Source organism: Callorhinus ursinus, unplaced genomic scaffold (assembly GCF_003265705.2).
Source record: "Callorhinus ursinus isolate GAN/ISIS: 27379988/994484 unplaced genomic scaffold, GSC_fseal_2.0 scaffold18, whole genome shotgun sequence".
Classification (NCBI taxonomy): Eukaryota; Metazoa; Chordata; class Mammalia; order Carnivora; family Otariidae; genus Callorhinus; species Callorhinus ursinus.
Genome location: NW_027397080.1, coordinates 27,737,535 through 27,752,574, shown reverse-complemented (window position 1 = coordinate 27,752,574; position 15,040 = coordinate 27,737,535). Strand labels below are relative to the sequence as shown.

The 15,040-nt window shown below is 44.2% G+C and overlaps 1 protein-coding gene across 4 annotated transcripts in view; it reads left to right on the top strand.

Annotated features, from left to right (window-relative positions):
- VPS13D (vacuolar protein sorting 13 homolog D) overlaps nucleotides 1-15,040 on the top strand; it is a 241,022-nt gene that overhangs the window by 190,014 nt on the left and 35,968 nt on the right. For all 4 annotated transcript variants that reach the window (XM_025855733.2, XM_025855732.2, XM_073903327.1 and 1 more), the window contains 2 exons: nucleotides 2,904-3,036; nucleotides 5,750-5,945. In XM_025855733.2, coding sequence (XP_025711518.1) covers nucleotides 2,904-3,036; nucleotides 5,750-5,945 — 329 coding nt within the window. The remainder of the gene's footprint in view (nucleotides 1-2,903; nucleotides 3,037-5,749; nucleotides 5,946-15,040) is intronic.

Sequence of the window (15,040 nt, the reverse complement as noted above, 5' to 3'; positions counted from 1 at the left end):
GTGTTTTTGTACAGAGAACGTCCAGGACCAGTTGGTGCTGGGGGAGCCGAGGGTCCTGTAGCAGAATCAGTTGGCAGTGAAGCCTTTGGCGTAGGCTGACTCCTAAACCTTGGGGATTGAACTTGTTTTATTGATGGGGGGTGGGGGGTGTTGAAGGAGACAGGGTGGTTTTAGGCAGTTCATTATTCTTTAAAAAGTAAGATTATTCTTGTTTTATTCTCCCATATTCTCTTAAGGGGAAAAGTATTATAGGACTTTTCATTTCTTCCTAGTCAGCTGCCGGAGATGGGTAGACAGGACCTTAACTTACTGTCTTTTCCAAGGAAAGACCTCTTTTCAAGGAAAATGAGAGTTTGAGGAGGTGGGAAGGGCCCGAGTGAGACACTGGACGCAGCGTGGCTGGCGCTGGGCCTCTTCGGGTGGAGACAGCACGCCTCTGGAGATGGCTCTCTCACCCACCGCTGCCTCACCCCTTCTGTGACATTAGTCACGGAGAGACATTTGTGTCCAGACCCTGCGTGGAGAACGCTGGCAGCCACCATAATTCCAGAATGTAGCAGGGACTCTTCTTTCTTTTGACCCTTTCCAAAACAAGGATCATGTTTTCCTCTTCTCTCTCGATTCACAAGTGTTTTCAGTTTGCGTTCCAGGCTCTTGTTGCTGCCTGTTTCATGTCGGGGATTGTTACCTTCCCAGTGAGGCTGTCATCCTGGACAGTAGGTCCAAGGCTGCTATGTGTCCTCAGCAGTATCTCAATCTGGGCTGGGCCCAGAGTGAGTGCTTAATAAAGACGTTCTAACTTGGATCATACATCACATGCTGTCAAAGCTGGGAAGGATTTTGGAAACCACCAAGTCCGACACTCTAATTTTATAGATGGTACCACTCCAGAAACTCATTCTGGAGGCCGGTGTTTATCTGCTGGAAAGAGGGGGGTTTAGTTTGGGTTTCTGTTTTTGTTTGTGTTTATGTAAAAGCCTAGTGCAAATGACCATAATTCTAAACCTTTGAAAGGCTTTCTTTGTGGTGCAGGATGTTCCTCCTTGGACTAGCAGCTGACTAATAATAACAGTAAAAATGCTCACTGGATTCCATACCCTGAGCCACTCTTCACTGATTCATCCAGCCACATAGCAGTGTTGGTACTGTCGTCATTCTCCACATGCCGACAGGGAGGCTTAGCAGTAGGGCACCTTGCTCAGGCTCCTGTAGTGCAGAGTCTGGTCTGGTCAGGTGCCCAAACTCATGGCCTGCAGTGGCTCTCAAACAGGATCCCTGACTAAAGCCCCATTTGGTGATTCACAGTGCTGGCTTTGCGACATGCCGTGGTGTCTCCAACCTGAACGCAATTGTAAGGTTCATTTTCATTAACTTTAGTTCTCCAATTAGACACAGTGACTGGGAAGGCAAGGCCAAAAGCAAATAATGATAGGGATTGCATCTCTAGAAAGGTCAGTGATCGCTGCCCTAGATCATAAAAGCATTTGGACTGAGTAGAAGGAATGAGTGTTCCCATCTCTTGCTCCAGAAACCATTGCTTCACCTGGAATCGCTGGTTCTTCCTCTAGTCCCTCTCCTGTGCCCGGAACTCACCTTCTCCTGTCACTCGTGTCACGAAGCCTCAGGCCTGGTGGTGTAAAAATGTCCGTTGGGGCACCTGGGTGGCTCAGTCGGTTACGCGTCTCTCTTTGGCTCAGGTCATGATCTCGGGGTCCTGGGACTGAGTCCCACAGTGGGCTCCCTGCTCAGCGGGGAGTCTGATTCTCCCTCTCCCTCCGCCCCTCCTCCCTGCTCGTGCATGCTCGCTCACTCTCTCTTTCTCTCTCTGTCTCAAATAAATAAATAAAATCCTAAGAAAAAAAAAAAACCCTTGCCAAACCAGTATGAAACAGGCCCCCCGATGACCAGGCTACCCAGTATACTGGGTCTTTAAGGCAGGCACTTCACCTTGAATCTTTGCACTGAGCTCTGTATCTAAAGAACATTCCTGTGAGTTCTCTGAAATGTTAGTCCTGGGTCATTGGCACTTAAACCACTTGTTTTGGTAGATCCTTCCCGAGAAGGTTAATTATATATTTGATATCCTTTCCTCTTTATGCCTGAATGATGAGGATAAGTACCCTGTGGTTTATTAACTGTCACTTTAAACCTTTTCAGATTGTCTTGTGACAAAACACAGTTTTATGTCCTTTTTATCCAGCTTTGATGGATGAGACAGCTTCTCTGCTAAAAGAATGCCAGGATAAATAAGGTCTTTCTCTGATTTGTGGGGGAGGATTTTCACTGGAAGTCATGGGTTCAAGTCTGCCATTTCATATGAAAGGTGGCCTGGCCTGTTGACCTTTCCGTATACTTCATTTTTCCTTTGGGTCAATGGGGCTGGGCACCTTGGCACCTGGTAATTGTTGAATAAGTGAAAGAAAAGACATTACTTTAGGGCAATTGATGTCTCTAAAAGTTTAGATCCCAAACCCTAAAGCAACAATTTGCCACATTTCCTATTTTGAATCACATTGATTTCTTAGGGCAAAGAGCCTCTGCCCTTAACATGGTAGAACCCCAACGCTTATCTCTCCTCCCTCAAGTCATTTTGTGGTACGTTTTTCAGTAAATTGCCAGAGGACTGCGGAAAGCGGATGCCGTTATGGACATTTAGTTGTTTTGCAAGCCTTGTATCCTCCAGTGTAAAGCGTCCTATAATCCGTATGTGTCCAGTGCTCGAGAACCAGTCTCCTGGGGCATATAGTATATGTAATTCAGCAATTAATACCTCTCTTCTCTCAGTTGGCATTTACTGAATCCCAGCTAGGAGCAAGGCAAGGTATTTATTTAAAATAATTAAAATAGCAAAAATAGTGCTGAGGCTTTAAAACTTTTTTCCTTCTGTTTTTTATTCATTCCAGTTCGCAGGGACATTATCAGATGGCTTAGGGAAGACGATGGACAATCGACATCAGTCAGAGCGGGAGTACATTAGGTACCATGCAGCTACAAGTGGGGAGCACCTTGTAGCCGGCATCCATGGCCTGGCTCATGGTAAGTCACGTGATATCGGGAAGACTGGCTTCTCCTCCACAGTTCCTCCAAGGTCCCTTTCCACCCATCCAATTGCAAGTGGAAGTCCTGGCGAGGGAGCTTGGTGTACTTGGTAGCCTTCCAAGCACTCTTATCTCGCCTCCTTGCAACTGAAATGTGACAGCCTATGACAGCTCTTCGCTCACTTTCAAAATGCTGTGCACATTGCAATCCCTTCCTGTTCTCTGGCTTCTGGTCCCAAAGTGGCATAAGGTGTAGTCAGTTGAACCCCTTTTTAGAATATGGAAAATAGGGAACTGCTGCCTCAAGACTTGCCTTCTGCTTACTGAGCATTCCTTCCATGGCAACTGAAATGTGAAACCGGCTGCCGGGTTTGTGGCCCAGATGTTTTTGAGTCTTGTATAAATGCACATTCAAAGGGATTGTAAATCCGTGTGCCCAAGAGATATAGGTGATGGCATGAATGTATTAAGTCTCTGAATTTGTTTGAATTCTGACCTTTAATGCTTTAACTCCTACTCATTTGCCTTTTGTTGCGTTTTTCTCAACGACTTCTTAGTGTGGCATTCAAGGCCCTTGGAAATGTAAACCCAGCCAACTTTTCCAACCATTGTTGCCCAGCCACACTGTATTTCAGCCACTGAGAGCCGTGGGTTGTTCCCCAGACGTACCCCCAAGGCCTTGCTCACTCACGTTCCTCTGCCCTCCCCTCCCTGCCTATCAAAGTCCTACTCAACCTAGAGGTTTCAACTCAAAAGATGTTTGCCCAGCTCTGCTGTCCCCAGTTGGAATTAATAACCATTAGAGCACCCGTAGCAGTCTGGGTTGTGTATCTAGGCAGCTGTGTGTACCTTGCTTTCCTTGCAGAGCCTCATGGGATACTGGGCATATAGCTCCTGCTTAATAATGCTTAGTAAATTGCATAGTTTGTACCAGATTCTTAGAAATAGTCTGAAGCTAGCAGAAGTCCTATCAAGACTGACCAAGTTTAGATTATCCACATTTGGAAGAAGGAGGAAGATGGATAATAGAAAACTTTCTTTCTCTTCATGCTTAGGACACAGTGTTTAGGACAGAATTTTTTTATCAGTTTTCCTAATGGTGAGGTTTGGATCAAAATGCCTTTACTTTTCCTAAGCCTGCCCTACTGGAAAGGGAGCAGCCCCAAAGGAGACATCAAGCTAGGAGTAAAATTTGGCTGAAATCAATCTGTTTAGGGACTCAAAAAGTTGATAGTTGGGCAGCCATTTGGGGTTAAAGATTTAATAATTCTTTCTAGTAACTGTAATGATAGTGCTTGGGACTGGAAGAGACTGTTTTGTTAGTTTTTTTTTAATGAATACAAAATGCTTTGCTGTGTATAATTGCCTTCGTTTGTCTCACATCTTTGGAATATGGAGAGAAAGCCTAGCTGTCCTCACTTTTTGAATGGACACAAGAGTATGCTGAGAAAATGGATGATGGTTCAAGGTTGGTTGCAAAATCCCTTCCAACCGAGGACCATTCATACAATCCATGCAGCATCTCCAGGAACAGGTAACCTCATCCGAGGAGGATGCATGAAGCTCTGGATGGCATGAGAGCGGTAGCCTGAAGTGAAAAAATTCTTCGGTGATAACAAGAACCAGAATCCATTCAGTCTTCTTGGTTTAAAAATGGGGAGTCCTGCCCAGTTTTCTCTGCAGGCCCCACTTGCACCAGGCTCAGTAATGTCTGTCTCTCCGTGAACTTGGTTCAAAAGGTTGGGAGAGGGCTGTGGCCTCACTGGAGCAAATGGACCCAGAATCCAAAAGAAACGTGGATTGTTAGTGTGTTCTCACCCAAGGAATTTCCTTTACCGATTTGTCTCACTAGAGATGAAGAGTCTAGAGAGCTTCCTCATGCCCCCACCGTCAAAGGGTAAACATCCTGTGAGTGTCCCTGGCACACATCCTGGAAACGCTCCCTGTACGGGGCCCCACTTCTTCCCTGTAATGCCTGTGTCCTCTCCAGCCTCTGCCAGCCTCTCGCCACTTCTGACGCTCTTTAAGGTCATTGCTGTCAGCTTTCAAAACGTTTGTAATGTCTTTGTGACCTAGCATGGTCTTTGAAGAGACTCCATGGAGAGTCCAGGCTGGTTTTGGCATTTTGGCAGCTTCTTTTGGGGGAGGGGGTGCCTTTCATCAAGGCCTCATGACTTACTCTGATTGCCTAAACCTGATTTCAGCAAAGTGTGCAGTAGCTTTTACCCCATTTCAAATGTCTGGTGGTGGTGGCCAGTCACACAGTGTTCTTGGAAAACTGAGGATCTGTATTTAGTTCTCTCTGCCTTATATTTTATGGGGCCCCAACTTTCCCCAAGGGCCACTATGTGCTAGTCTGTTGATTAGTCCTACTGTCTGCATAGTCTCCTGATGGCCCATGTGCTTCCCACACTCAGGAACTAGAAAGTAGCCACTGTTAACCTCTTAGGTGGTCTTTGTTTTTTTTTTAAAACTGGGACACACTTCACTTCAGACTAACGTGTAATATATATTCTCGGACTCTAAACTTAGTGGGCAAGTCTGAGTCTGCTGGTTCCCCAACTAGAGTTGGCCCTCCTGTAGCCTATCAAGAGGTTGACAGAATGCCCCTAAGTTACCTTGCCAGGTGCATGGAATTAATGGGGTTCGGCTTTAAATGCTTTTGCTTTTGTCCTCAGCCAGGTTACAACAGCCCTTGTCTCTTTTGCTAGGTATCATTGGTGGATTGACCAGTGTGATCACCTCAACAGTGGAAGGAGTGAAAACAGAAGGGGGTGTCAGCGGTTTCATATCTGGCCTTGGGAAAGGGCTTGTTGGCACTGTAACCAAGCCAGTGGCAGGTGCCCTGGATTTTGCATCAGAAACAGCCCAGGCAGTGAGAGACACAGCCACGCTCAGTGGCCCCAGGTCAGTGGTCTTTGCGGGTGGGGGAGGGGGGGGTGGGGAGAGTCACTTTTGCAATTTCCAGCCCAGGTCTGCTGCCTCTCCTGATCTATGCTGATGTGTTTAATCGCATACTTTCTGCCTTAATGATGCCATTTTTTAAAACTTGAATACATGTATCTAAAATTTCTGACCTGCCTAATATAAATACATGAAAATAAGGCACAAAAATCTGGCATGAATTCTTCCAGATCTGTATCTGCCTATCTTTATCTACGTCTATAATTCATTTATATATAAAATGTTGTTTTTCTTCATTAGAGGGGTCAGAAATAGGATTACACCCTTACAAATCACCAAACTAACTAGACCCCCCCACATGCCCATTAAGAAAGCTATCAGGCTGCAGGCTGTGTCTGACTCCTAGGCGCCATGGCATGTTGTAGAACCCCTGCAGTTGCAGTTCACCACGTGAGTCTGTCCTTTCTTAGTTCTCCTTCCACTTGGACGTGCGGGCCAGTCCCCCAGCCTCATGAAGGGATTCCCTAGGCAGGTTGGCAGTTCTGCCTGCCATCTTGTCTTGATACCAGCTGAGAAGGGAAATCGGGGGCAGCCCATGTGGCTCTGCAGCCCACAGAATCCAACTACTTTAACATAGCTCTTTGTGTTAATAGCCTATTTGAGCCTTCCTTTTTCAGAGTGACTAATTGGGGATCTTATCAACAAAGGGTATAATGAATGTTACAGTTCCCAGCCAAGCTGGACGCCACTTAAGCCCAGAAGGATTTTGCTGCTCCCTGGTTAAGAGATATTCCCCGAGGGAATTAGCGTCCCCTTTTAGAATGTCTAGGGTCTGGGCCTTGTCCACACCCTATTGCTCCCTCGAATAGGATTTGAAGTGAAATCGTCCCCAATTAAAATGAATCCATGTGTCTGTCACCAGGAAACCTTACTGATGACACATTACTGCAGGGGAAATGCTTAAGATTGTAGACTGGGACCATGTAATATGTTCTGCCAGAATGTCTTCCATCTGGAAGCAGCTGCTTTTTAAAAAAGGATCTGTAGAGTTTACTTTAGTTAAGTTACATTCTATTCTCAGATACAGAGCTGAAACAATCCTTGAGTATATTTTGAAGCATTTATGAAGTTGGGGGGAGGGGCAGTAGGGAAGCTTCAAAAGTATTTCCAGTTAAGTTTTTCTGTGTCTGCTGGAAGCCCCAGAAGTCCACCTCCACTATTTTGTTACGACAATAAGACCTAATGACGCGTGAGTAAAGCAGGAGACCCCTAAGAATCCCGAAAGAAGCCTCCTTATTTGTAAAATCCCAGAGTGGCCAAGGGATTGAGTGATTTGTTTCAAAAGGGGTCTGAAGTATATGTGTTTAATTTTTAAAATATCATCTTGTGTTAGGAACTTCAGTGATATTGACCAGAAAGAAATGACTTGAATTTTCTACAGTATCAGTTTGGAAATCTTGATAAAGTTTTGCCTTCTTTTTAGGAGCATAAGAAAGGCACAAAATGGTTGCCACAGAAAGCAGGATATCCTTGCAGTTTCACGGGCTGTCCTGCACTGATATAGCAGGTTCCACTCGTGTTACCAGGTGTATACCTGTCAATCAGTCATTTCTAGTCAGTAAATATTGATTGAAAATTTTCTAAGGACTCGGGGTTGGGAATCTAGCAGAAAGAGGGCCCTGCTCTTCTCCTGGTCCGGTGGGGACGCAAACATAAAACAAATAATCAGAGTAATAATTACTTGCTAAAATTGTGATAAATGACACAGGAGATTTACAGGGTGCTGTGAGACCATGTAATTGGAGAAGGCAAAGGGGAGAAGGAGGTTGGCTAACCTGTGGTCCTTGGGGTCAAGAAAGGCTTTTCAAGGGAAGTGCTGTTCCGAAGTCCAATGTGCTATCCATTGCGCCACGGAGCCCCCTGGGAAGTGCTAGTTAGGATGAAGCCTGAAGCATATGGTGGGGGTTGGCCAGGTGAAAGGAAGAGAGAATCACATTCCAGATAAAAGGGTCTAGAGAGGCTAGGCAACTTGCCTGAAAACAAACAGTAATCAGACATTCTAACTGAAGTCTAGCTGCAAATTCCCCGAAGTAGCTCTTTTTGTAGCCCTTCACTCCTAGAAACAAAAGCTACAGTGGTAAGTGAGAAGCAGCCAGGTAGTCATTGGCCTGGGGACCTGGGAGCTTCAGTGAGGGGCAAGTAAGCTTCTGCATCCCCTCTCTGTTCTCAGAGGAGCCACTGGTGGGAGAGCCGTGGCCAAAGTTGCCAGAGGGGAGTGGGGCATGTGCTGGGCTGTCTAATTGGGAGCCTCGAAGAGATTTGGCCTTTACCCTTTATTGCATTGAAAAGACATTACAGCTTCTTCTGACACGCTTTGACCAGTTTCCCTCCGTCCACTTGTCTGGGTCCCACAGTAGGTTATTAATGAGCATCCATGTGTTAGAAAAGAACACTTGGGCTGGAAAACAGCAGGTCTGGGTCCCAACCCCCCTCTTAGCTTAAGTCTCCTCAGCTCCTTGAGCCTCAGTTTTTCCATCTATAAATTGGGGATAAATATACCTGTCTGTTTATTCCCTCTCTCAGAGGTCTGAAGCCCAACCAGGGTTATTTTAATGTGGATGCTATAAGGAACTATAAAATGCTGGACGATCCTATTTTTGAAAGTCACATTAGAGGAGCACAGAGATTCTTGCAGGTGGAGAAATGTTTCGGTGCTTTGAGGGTTTGTTCTGATGACACTGTGATCTCTTAGGAACATACTAGTTCTACCAAGGGATAAATCACCCTGGTTTCTTGGAAGTGAGTTATGACCATCTCCAGTCATCCCAGTTGATTGAACAGGATCCAGGGGTGTTACTCAGGGTTTTTCCCCACTGTTTAGACAACAGGGACTAACAAATGATTTGAAGGGATTAGAAGTGAGATTCTGACCGAAGGCTGACCTGAGCCCAGGGACCGAGCCAGGAATAGAACCCAGGAGTCCAAGAGTTCTGCCTCTGAGTCTGCTCTTGGAACGAGACTTTCTGCTTCCTTTGTACTATTTCTTCCAAGTGAAGGCTTAGATCTTAGCATCTATGTTTTAAATGACTCAAATTTTAAGCAGATGATAGCAAAGTAAGCCATAAAACTGTGAAAGAATATTCGTTCCAGTAATCCATCTGAAAAGTGGCCTTACAGGAAATATTGGCTCCTTTTCATGTTTATTTGAACATGATTTTATTTATAGGGAGCCCCCCTCCTTGAGTTCCTTTAGATTAAAATACTTCCAAGTTCCTCTCTTTGGTGGAGTGTGCAGGCATTCCGAAAGGACAGTCACCTAACTCTCCCCTGAAATTGCCATGCCATCTGATAGTTCTTGCGAAGGCGGGTGGAGTGAGGGCTGAAGAGGGCGGAGGACAGCAGAGCCTGTGGCCTCCGCACGAGTGTTGTAGACCAGTATCCCCTGCTGCATTCGTTAACTGTGCAAGTATGTGTGGTTTGGAACCGAAATAAGAAGCCTTTTCCAAGGCAACGTTGTGCTGGCTCAGGTTGCATCTTCTAGTCTACGTGTATAGGGCCACATTTGTCTGTTCCCAAGTAAAGTTCATGAAAATGGCACAGCTGGCGGCCACACTTGTGGTCCATGGAAGCCACGCCGAACAGCCCGCCACCCTTCAAACAGGCCAGGCCAAAGCAGGGCACCCTCTGGGCTGCCTGCCCAGCTCCTGCATGTGTGGTGGTATTCGATGGTAGTATTTGAAAAGATACTTGGATAGGTAGAAAGCCACAGAGACCCAGGGGCAGCCATTGCCCAACAGAAGGCAAAAATAACGTTGAAAGGGGGAGTATTGGACTCTGGGCTATTTATTTGCTTGTTTATTTCTCTAAATACCATCTGTTGTAGGCTTTGAGTTACATGACATTTTAGGAAAGTAGCAGATGAAGACTTATGAAGCTGGGCCCTGAGGTTTCCTCCAAAATATTTCTTCACCTTTTTAGTCAAGACCCAAAATGGGGAGAGAAGTGGGAGCTGGCAGAACTTGAAATATTTAAACTAATTTAGCAAAGCTCAGGAGTGTTGGAGCTTATCTCATTATTTAAGTTAGATAAGGAGGAACGGGGAATTTGAAGGATAATGATAGATCAGTGCTTAAGAATATAGCCATCAGGACTTTGATAATGCTCTGGAATCCCAGGACCCCTGTATTGTGCACGTAGATGTAAATTCCAGTTGCTCTGAGGGCTTTCAAGTAACCTTTTGGTTGATGTCCTGGAAAAGATTTATGGTGGGCATATTCAACTTTTTCAGTACAAACACTCCCCAAGACACCACCCAGAATTCGTTCAAGACACTTTCTATTAATGGCCTCCTGGATGTGAAAGTGAAGCGGATTTTCTTAAGGAAAAGTCCTTTTTGTTACAGTGTTTGCATTGTACTGATGACTGTCCAATACAGAAGGGAAAGACCCTCTTGGGTCACCAGAGCCTGGATGCAGTCGGATTGGACAGGTCGGAAAAAAGTCCACAAAGGGAATTTAGGAAATGCTTTCACTAGTCTTTCATTCCAGCTTGGAAATACTCCTTGTAATGATTCTGCCCTGAAAGCAGCCATTTGCTCTTCTTGGTTTTATACATAACACATTAAGCCGAACTGGTTTGAATGGAGCCTGCGGGGAACTTTCAGAGGTAAAAATCTTAATAAAAATTAAAATGTTTGTTAGGATATGCCAGTGCCATCAGTTTTTCCCACCAGTGTTCCACCTACAGCAGAGGAGAGTGGACTGACCTCCCCTGCATCCGGGGGCAGGAGCAAGTCCAATATTGCTTGGAAGGTTTCTGTTTTATCTGAAAACTGTAAATGAATTTTACCTTTTATCCCGTATTTGTTTTAATAAGATAATGTTTTTAATAAATGCTACCAAGTAAAATGAGCCCTTCAGAAGGATACACCAGGTTATCCTGTAGCTTCCTCCTCATACTCATCTAAGAGCCACAAGACATGCTTTCCAGATGAGTCCTGTAGACCCTCATAGCGTTGATGTAAAGACAGGTATATGAACACGAGTGAAAAGCCAGAGCCTAGTACCGATTTGACACTGAGGCTCGGTTTCTGGCCTTTGGGTGAACCTGTCTGTTGGCTTGCTAGCTGTCTGCTGCCTGGGGCAGCCAGTGTGTTGCCTGCATTGCATGCCAGCTTTATCGTGGGCAGGAAATTGATTTCAGTGGCACTGAAAAAGGATTCCTGTATCCATCCAAAGGGAGGGGACTGTTCACACCTCTGCTCTCCTGTCCCAGAATGGCACATTGGATAGAGAGCGGCCACTTGACCTATATCCTGCTCACCCTTGGGTATGTATGTGGTGGAAAGCCATATATTCGCACTTCCTAATCTTGCCATACCAGGCCCTTCCAGAGAATGCCCCAAGGTGGATGGATCATTTTCTCACTCTTTCTGAGCAACCCCCGCAGAAGAAACAACATTCAGAGCCGTGTCACAACATAGGCTGTCTCGCTGGGGTCTGAAATTAAGCTGATGAAGTCACAGGATAAGACATTGTTTAGAAACATCTTTCATGCCTTATAAGTTAAAATTCCTCTCACAGAACACAAGCAGAGAGCTCTTATTTTTTCCAAGACCGACTTCTTCCCTCTTGCTAGACTGTAAACACCATACTTTCCTTTCACTCAGAGGCTCCAAACGATGCCACTCTCGTTATAACATAACCTATGGAAAGCTCAGATCTGTTGCTAAAAAAAATAAATGGAAACTTGCACACACATATTTGAGAAGAGTCTTTCCATTTCTGAAATCCCATGACTCATTTTTATGCAAGATTATCTGTTAAGGAAAAAAAAAAACACTTTTTTGGTCATGGTACATTATAATCGTTTCTAGAAAGGAGAGTTCTATTTTTTGCCATTTTTGGCATGCAGAGATGACTGGCTTCATGGGAACAGCACAATCCTGTTTCCAAAAGTAAAAATAAACTGAATTTATGCACGTACATCTTTTAAGTACAGTCCTTGTATCTCAACCAGCAGGTCTTTGCTCAAAGAAGATAGAATGGAAAAGTCTAAGTGCTTTCAAATTTTGGTTTCTTCCATTTGAAAATTAAATAATCAACCCAGCCATTGTACATGTTGGGTCCTTTCCTTGTTTGGTGACTTGATTCGTAAAACTCCAGAATGACTGCGTTGGAGATTTTTGTTTTGAACTTCAAGAGAAACAGAACAGCATATTTCTTCCTGAGAAAAATTTGTATTTCGTGCGTTAGAAAAGAATGAAAAGCCATCTCCTGTTTCTGGAATTCCTCTGCAAAGGCGTTAAGTTCACTTATTTTTAGGTTTTGATGACTACCCTACGTCTCTAATGGTTTTCCCTTACGAGTCGTCCCTTTTTGCCCAGGATGTAATTGGAATCCCCCTTAAAGAGAGGATCCAGGTTTGAGTTCACATCCCCTGCTCCCAGAAAGCTTTAGGGTGTGAGGTAATTGTGAGGTACATAGGGGACCAGTGGGCTAGCAGGGGACTGAATGAAGACTATAGTGTTGTTTTACAAGGGAAAGCTTGTAATCCTTGGGGGAAGGAAAGGTAAGTTTGGGGGTTGTAATGAACCCAGAGTCTCCTTGCCCCCATACCTTTATTTAGTCTCTTTTGCCAGACCACTTCTCAAAGACAGATTCTTGCTAAGTTTCTCACTAACTTGTCGAATGGGGAGAAATAAGATTGAATTTGTAAAACATTTTAATCACAGCATAATCTAAAAGAAACAGTTTTCTTACATCGGGCTTATATAACTCAAATCGAGTTAACAGTGTTACTGGTCTATATCCTTAGTGGATTTACTTGGATACATAGAGGAAGCTGATTTCTCATTAGCACAAAATTTGTCCGTGTGGGTCCTTTTAGAACAGAGGCTCTCAAAATATGGCTTAAGGACCCCTAGGGAACCCCAACCTTTCCCAGGATCCATGAGGTCAAACCTATTTTTATATATTTATATATGAATTCATACATAGGTAGATAGCTAAATAACCACTGTTATAATAATATTCTCTAATGAGTGTACAGTGGCGTTTTCCAGAAGCCACACAGCGTGTGATATTGCACACAGTGATTGACTGTAGACGCAGATAAGAGAATGCAGCTGTTTTTTGTTAAGCAAAACTTAAAGATTTGCAGAGATGTAAAACAGGGCCACTCCTCATACCTTCTGTGACTCCAGGAATATGCCGCTAGTCAACAAATGCCTGTACCTGGTTAATTTCCTTGACAGGATGCTCTGGGTGAAAATGTGGTGATGATCCATCGTCCTTCGGGTAAATAGCACCTATTGGCAGCGGTGGATTAATGTGGATTAAACTGCAGGAGCCCCCGTGATAGGATGCTTCACCTTGGCTTCCTGCCGACAGTTGTCAGCCCTCCTGGTTTGCTCCTGACTTTTACGGGGTTTCCTGAGGTAACCATTGGAAAGATTTTATTACGTACCAGAAAGACCTCTCACAATAATTTACCTAATTTAGTCCTTCACCCTAACCTACCATCCCAATAAATTTTAACTACAGCAGCATGGGGAGTGAGGAGCACATTACTTCAAAGCTCAGGGTCCATCTTATCGAAGGCGCCTTGCTCCTGCTAGCACTGGCCGAGCTCTTTCAGGAAACGGAGAAGGTATATCTAGGTCAGAGTTTACTTGGCAAAACCTCAGCTTTCTCCCCTAGCAAAGCTGGTGGAGCAGGACAAGCCTACAGTATTTGGATAAGCTCCTTTGAACTCTTTGTGGAAAGCAGTTTTTATGAGGCAGTTTTGCGTTAACACCAGAGGCAGCTCCTAGTAGATTTTCCCTCAACGTACTTCAAACATAGGTGATGCCAGGGGCGACCCAAGTGGCACCATAAAGTCCCGGGGACTGCAGGAAACTTCAGAGGAGAGTCAGAGCGGAACTGCCTTCTCATTATGAGGAGGATGGGAGGAATCCTGGCTAACCCTAGTGGGTTAGGACTGGTTGGATCCAATGGAACCTCCCTGAGTTCTGCCAGGATGGACAGAGGGCAAAGCTCATCTGTTCTCTAGACTTTCCTGATCTACCCCAGCAGCACAATTGGAGTGGTCATAACTCGCACCTGCCCACCTCCTAAGGCATTAAAGGCTAGATTACCATGTGCGAGTGTTTCTCATATCCCTCGTGAAAAGTTATGAGAGCCTCTGTGAGTTTTTATGTTTTTGTTTGAATTGTTGAGGGGTCCCATTAATTCAGTTTAGCTAATTCTAAACGTGTGATACTCCGATCCGGTTGCTTAGTGAACACACTGGTTCAAGTATAGGCAAATTGACATCAGAAATGCATTAATTGGTGAAGTATTGACCTCCTACTATGTTCTAGGCGTATCATAGGTATTCAGTGCTGATATATTGAATATTTAAAAATCTCAGTATTTGAATATTTAAATACTGAGGATATTTAAATAGTAAATATTTACATGCTTATTTAAATAATTAAACACTTGGAAGAATCTTCCAGATTATTGAGAATCACCAAGTTGTTAGTGCGTTAATATTCTTAAATTGGTCTCACGTGCTTATTAAAGCAAGTTTTCCTATAGCTTTCTTGAAGTACCCCTTTATTAGCGACGTGATTTACTGTTTGTTCTTGGAAACCACAGCATTGCATTTGTGTTGTGGTGCTGTATATTGGGGAGGCTTGGCGGTTTTTCCAACTTTATTAACAGGTCCGTCACTGCTCTTTCAGAACTCTTAAATGATCTCTACTCTTTCTACCTTATACGTGTTTACTAAATATTATTTAATTTCTGCATTAATAAGAACAGTGGTTTTAAAAAGCTATGATTTTGACCATAATTATCTCACTATAACAAATTTTTTTTCTTTTCAAATTAAATTGTATTTTGTCAAAGTAAATATGTGTCCATACTTTTAAAGGTCAAAGACTTTTCAACATGTCTGAAAATAAAAACCAGCAGTCTCCTGCCCCACTCCTCCCTACCTCTGATTCCTGCTCCCCGAGGCCGCCACTTTGAACACTTTTGGCTGTTTCTTTGATTTGGAGGTATTTGCCTCTCTGTTTCTTTAAAAAAAAAAAAAGTGCTATTTCTCGCTAT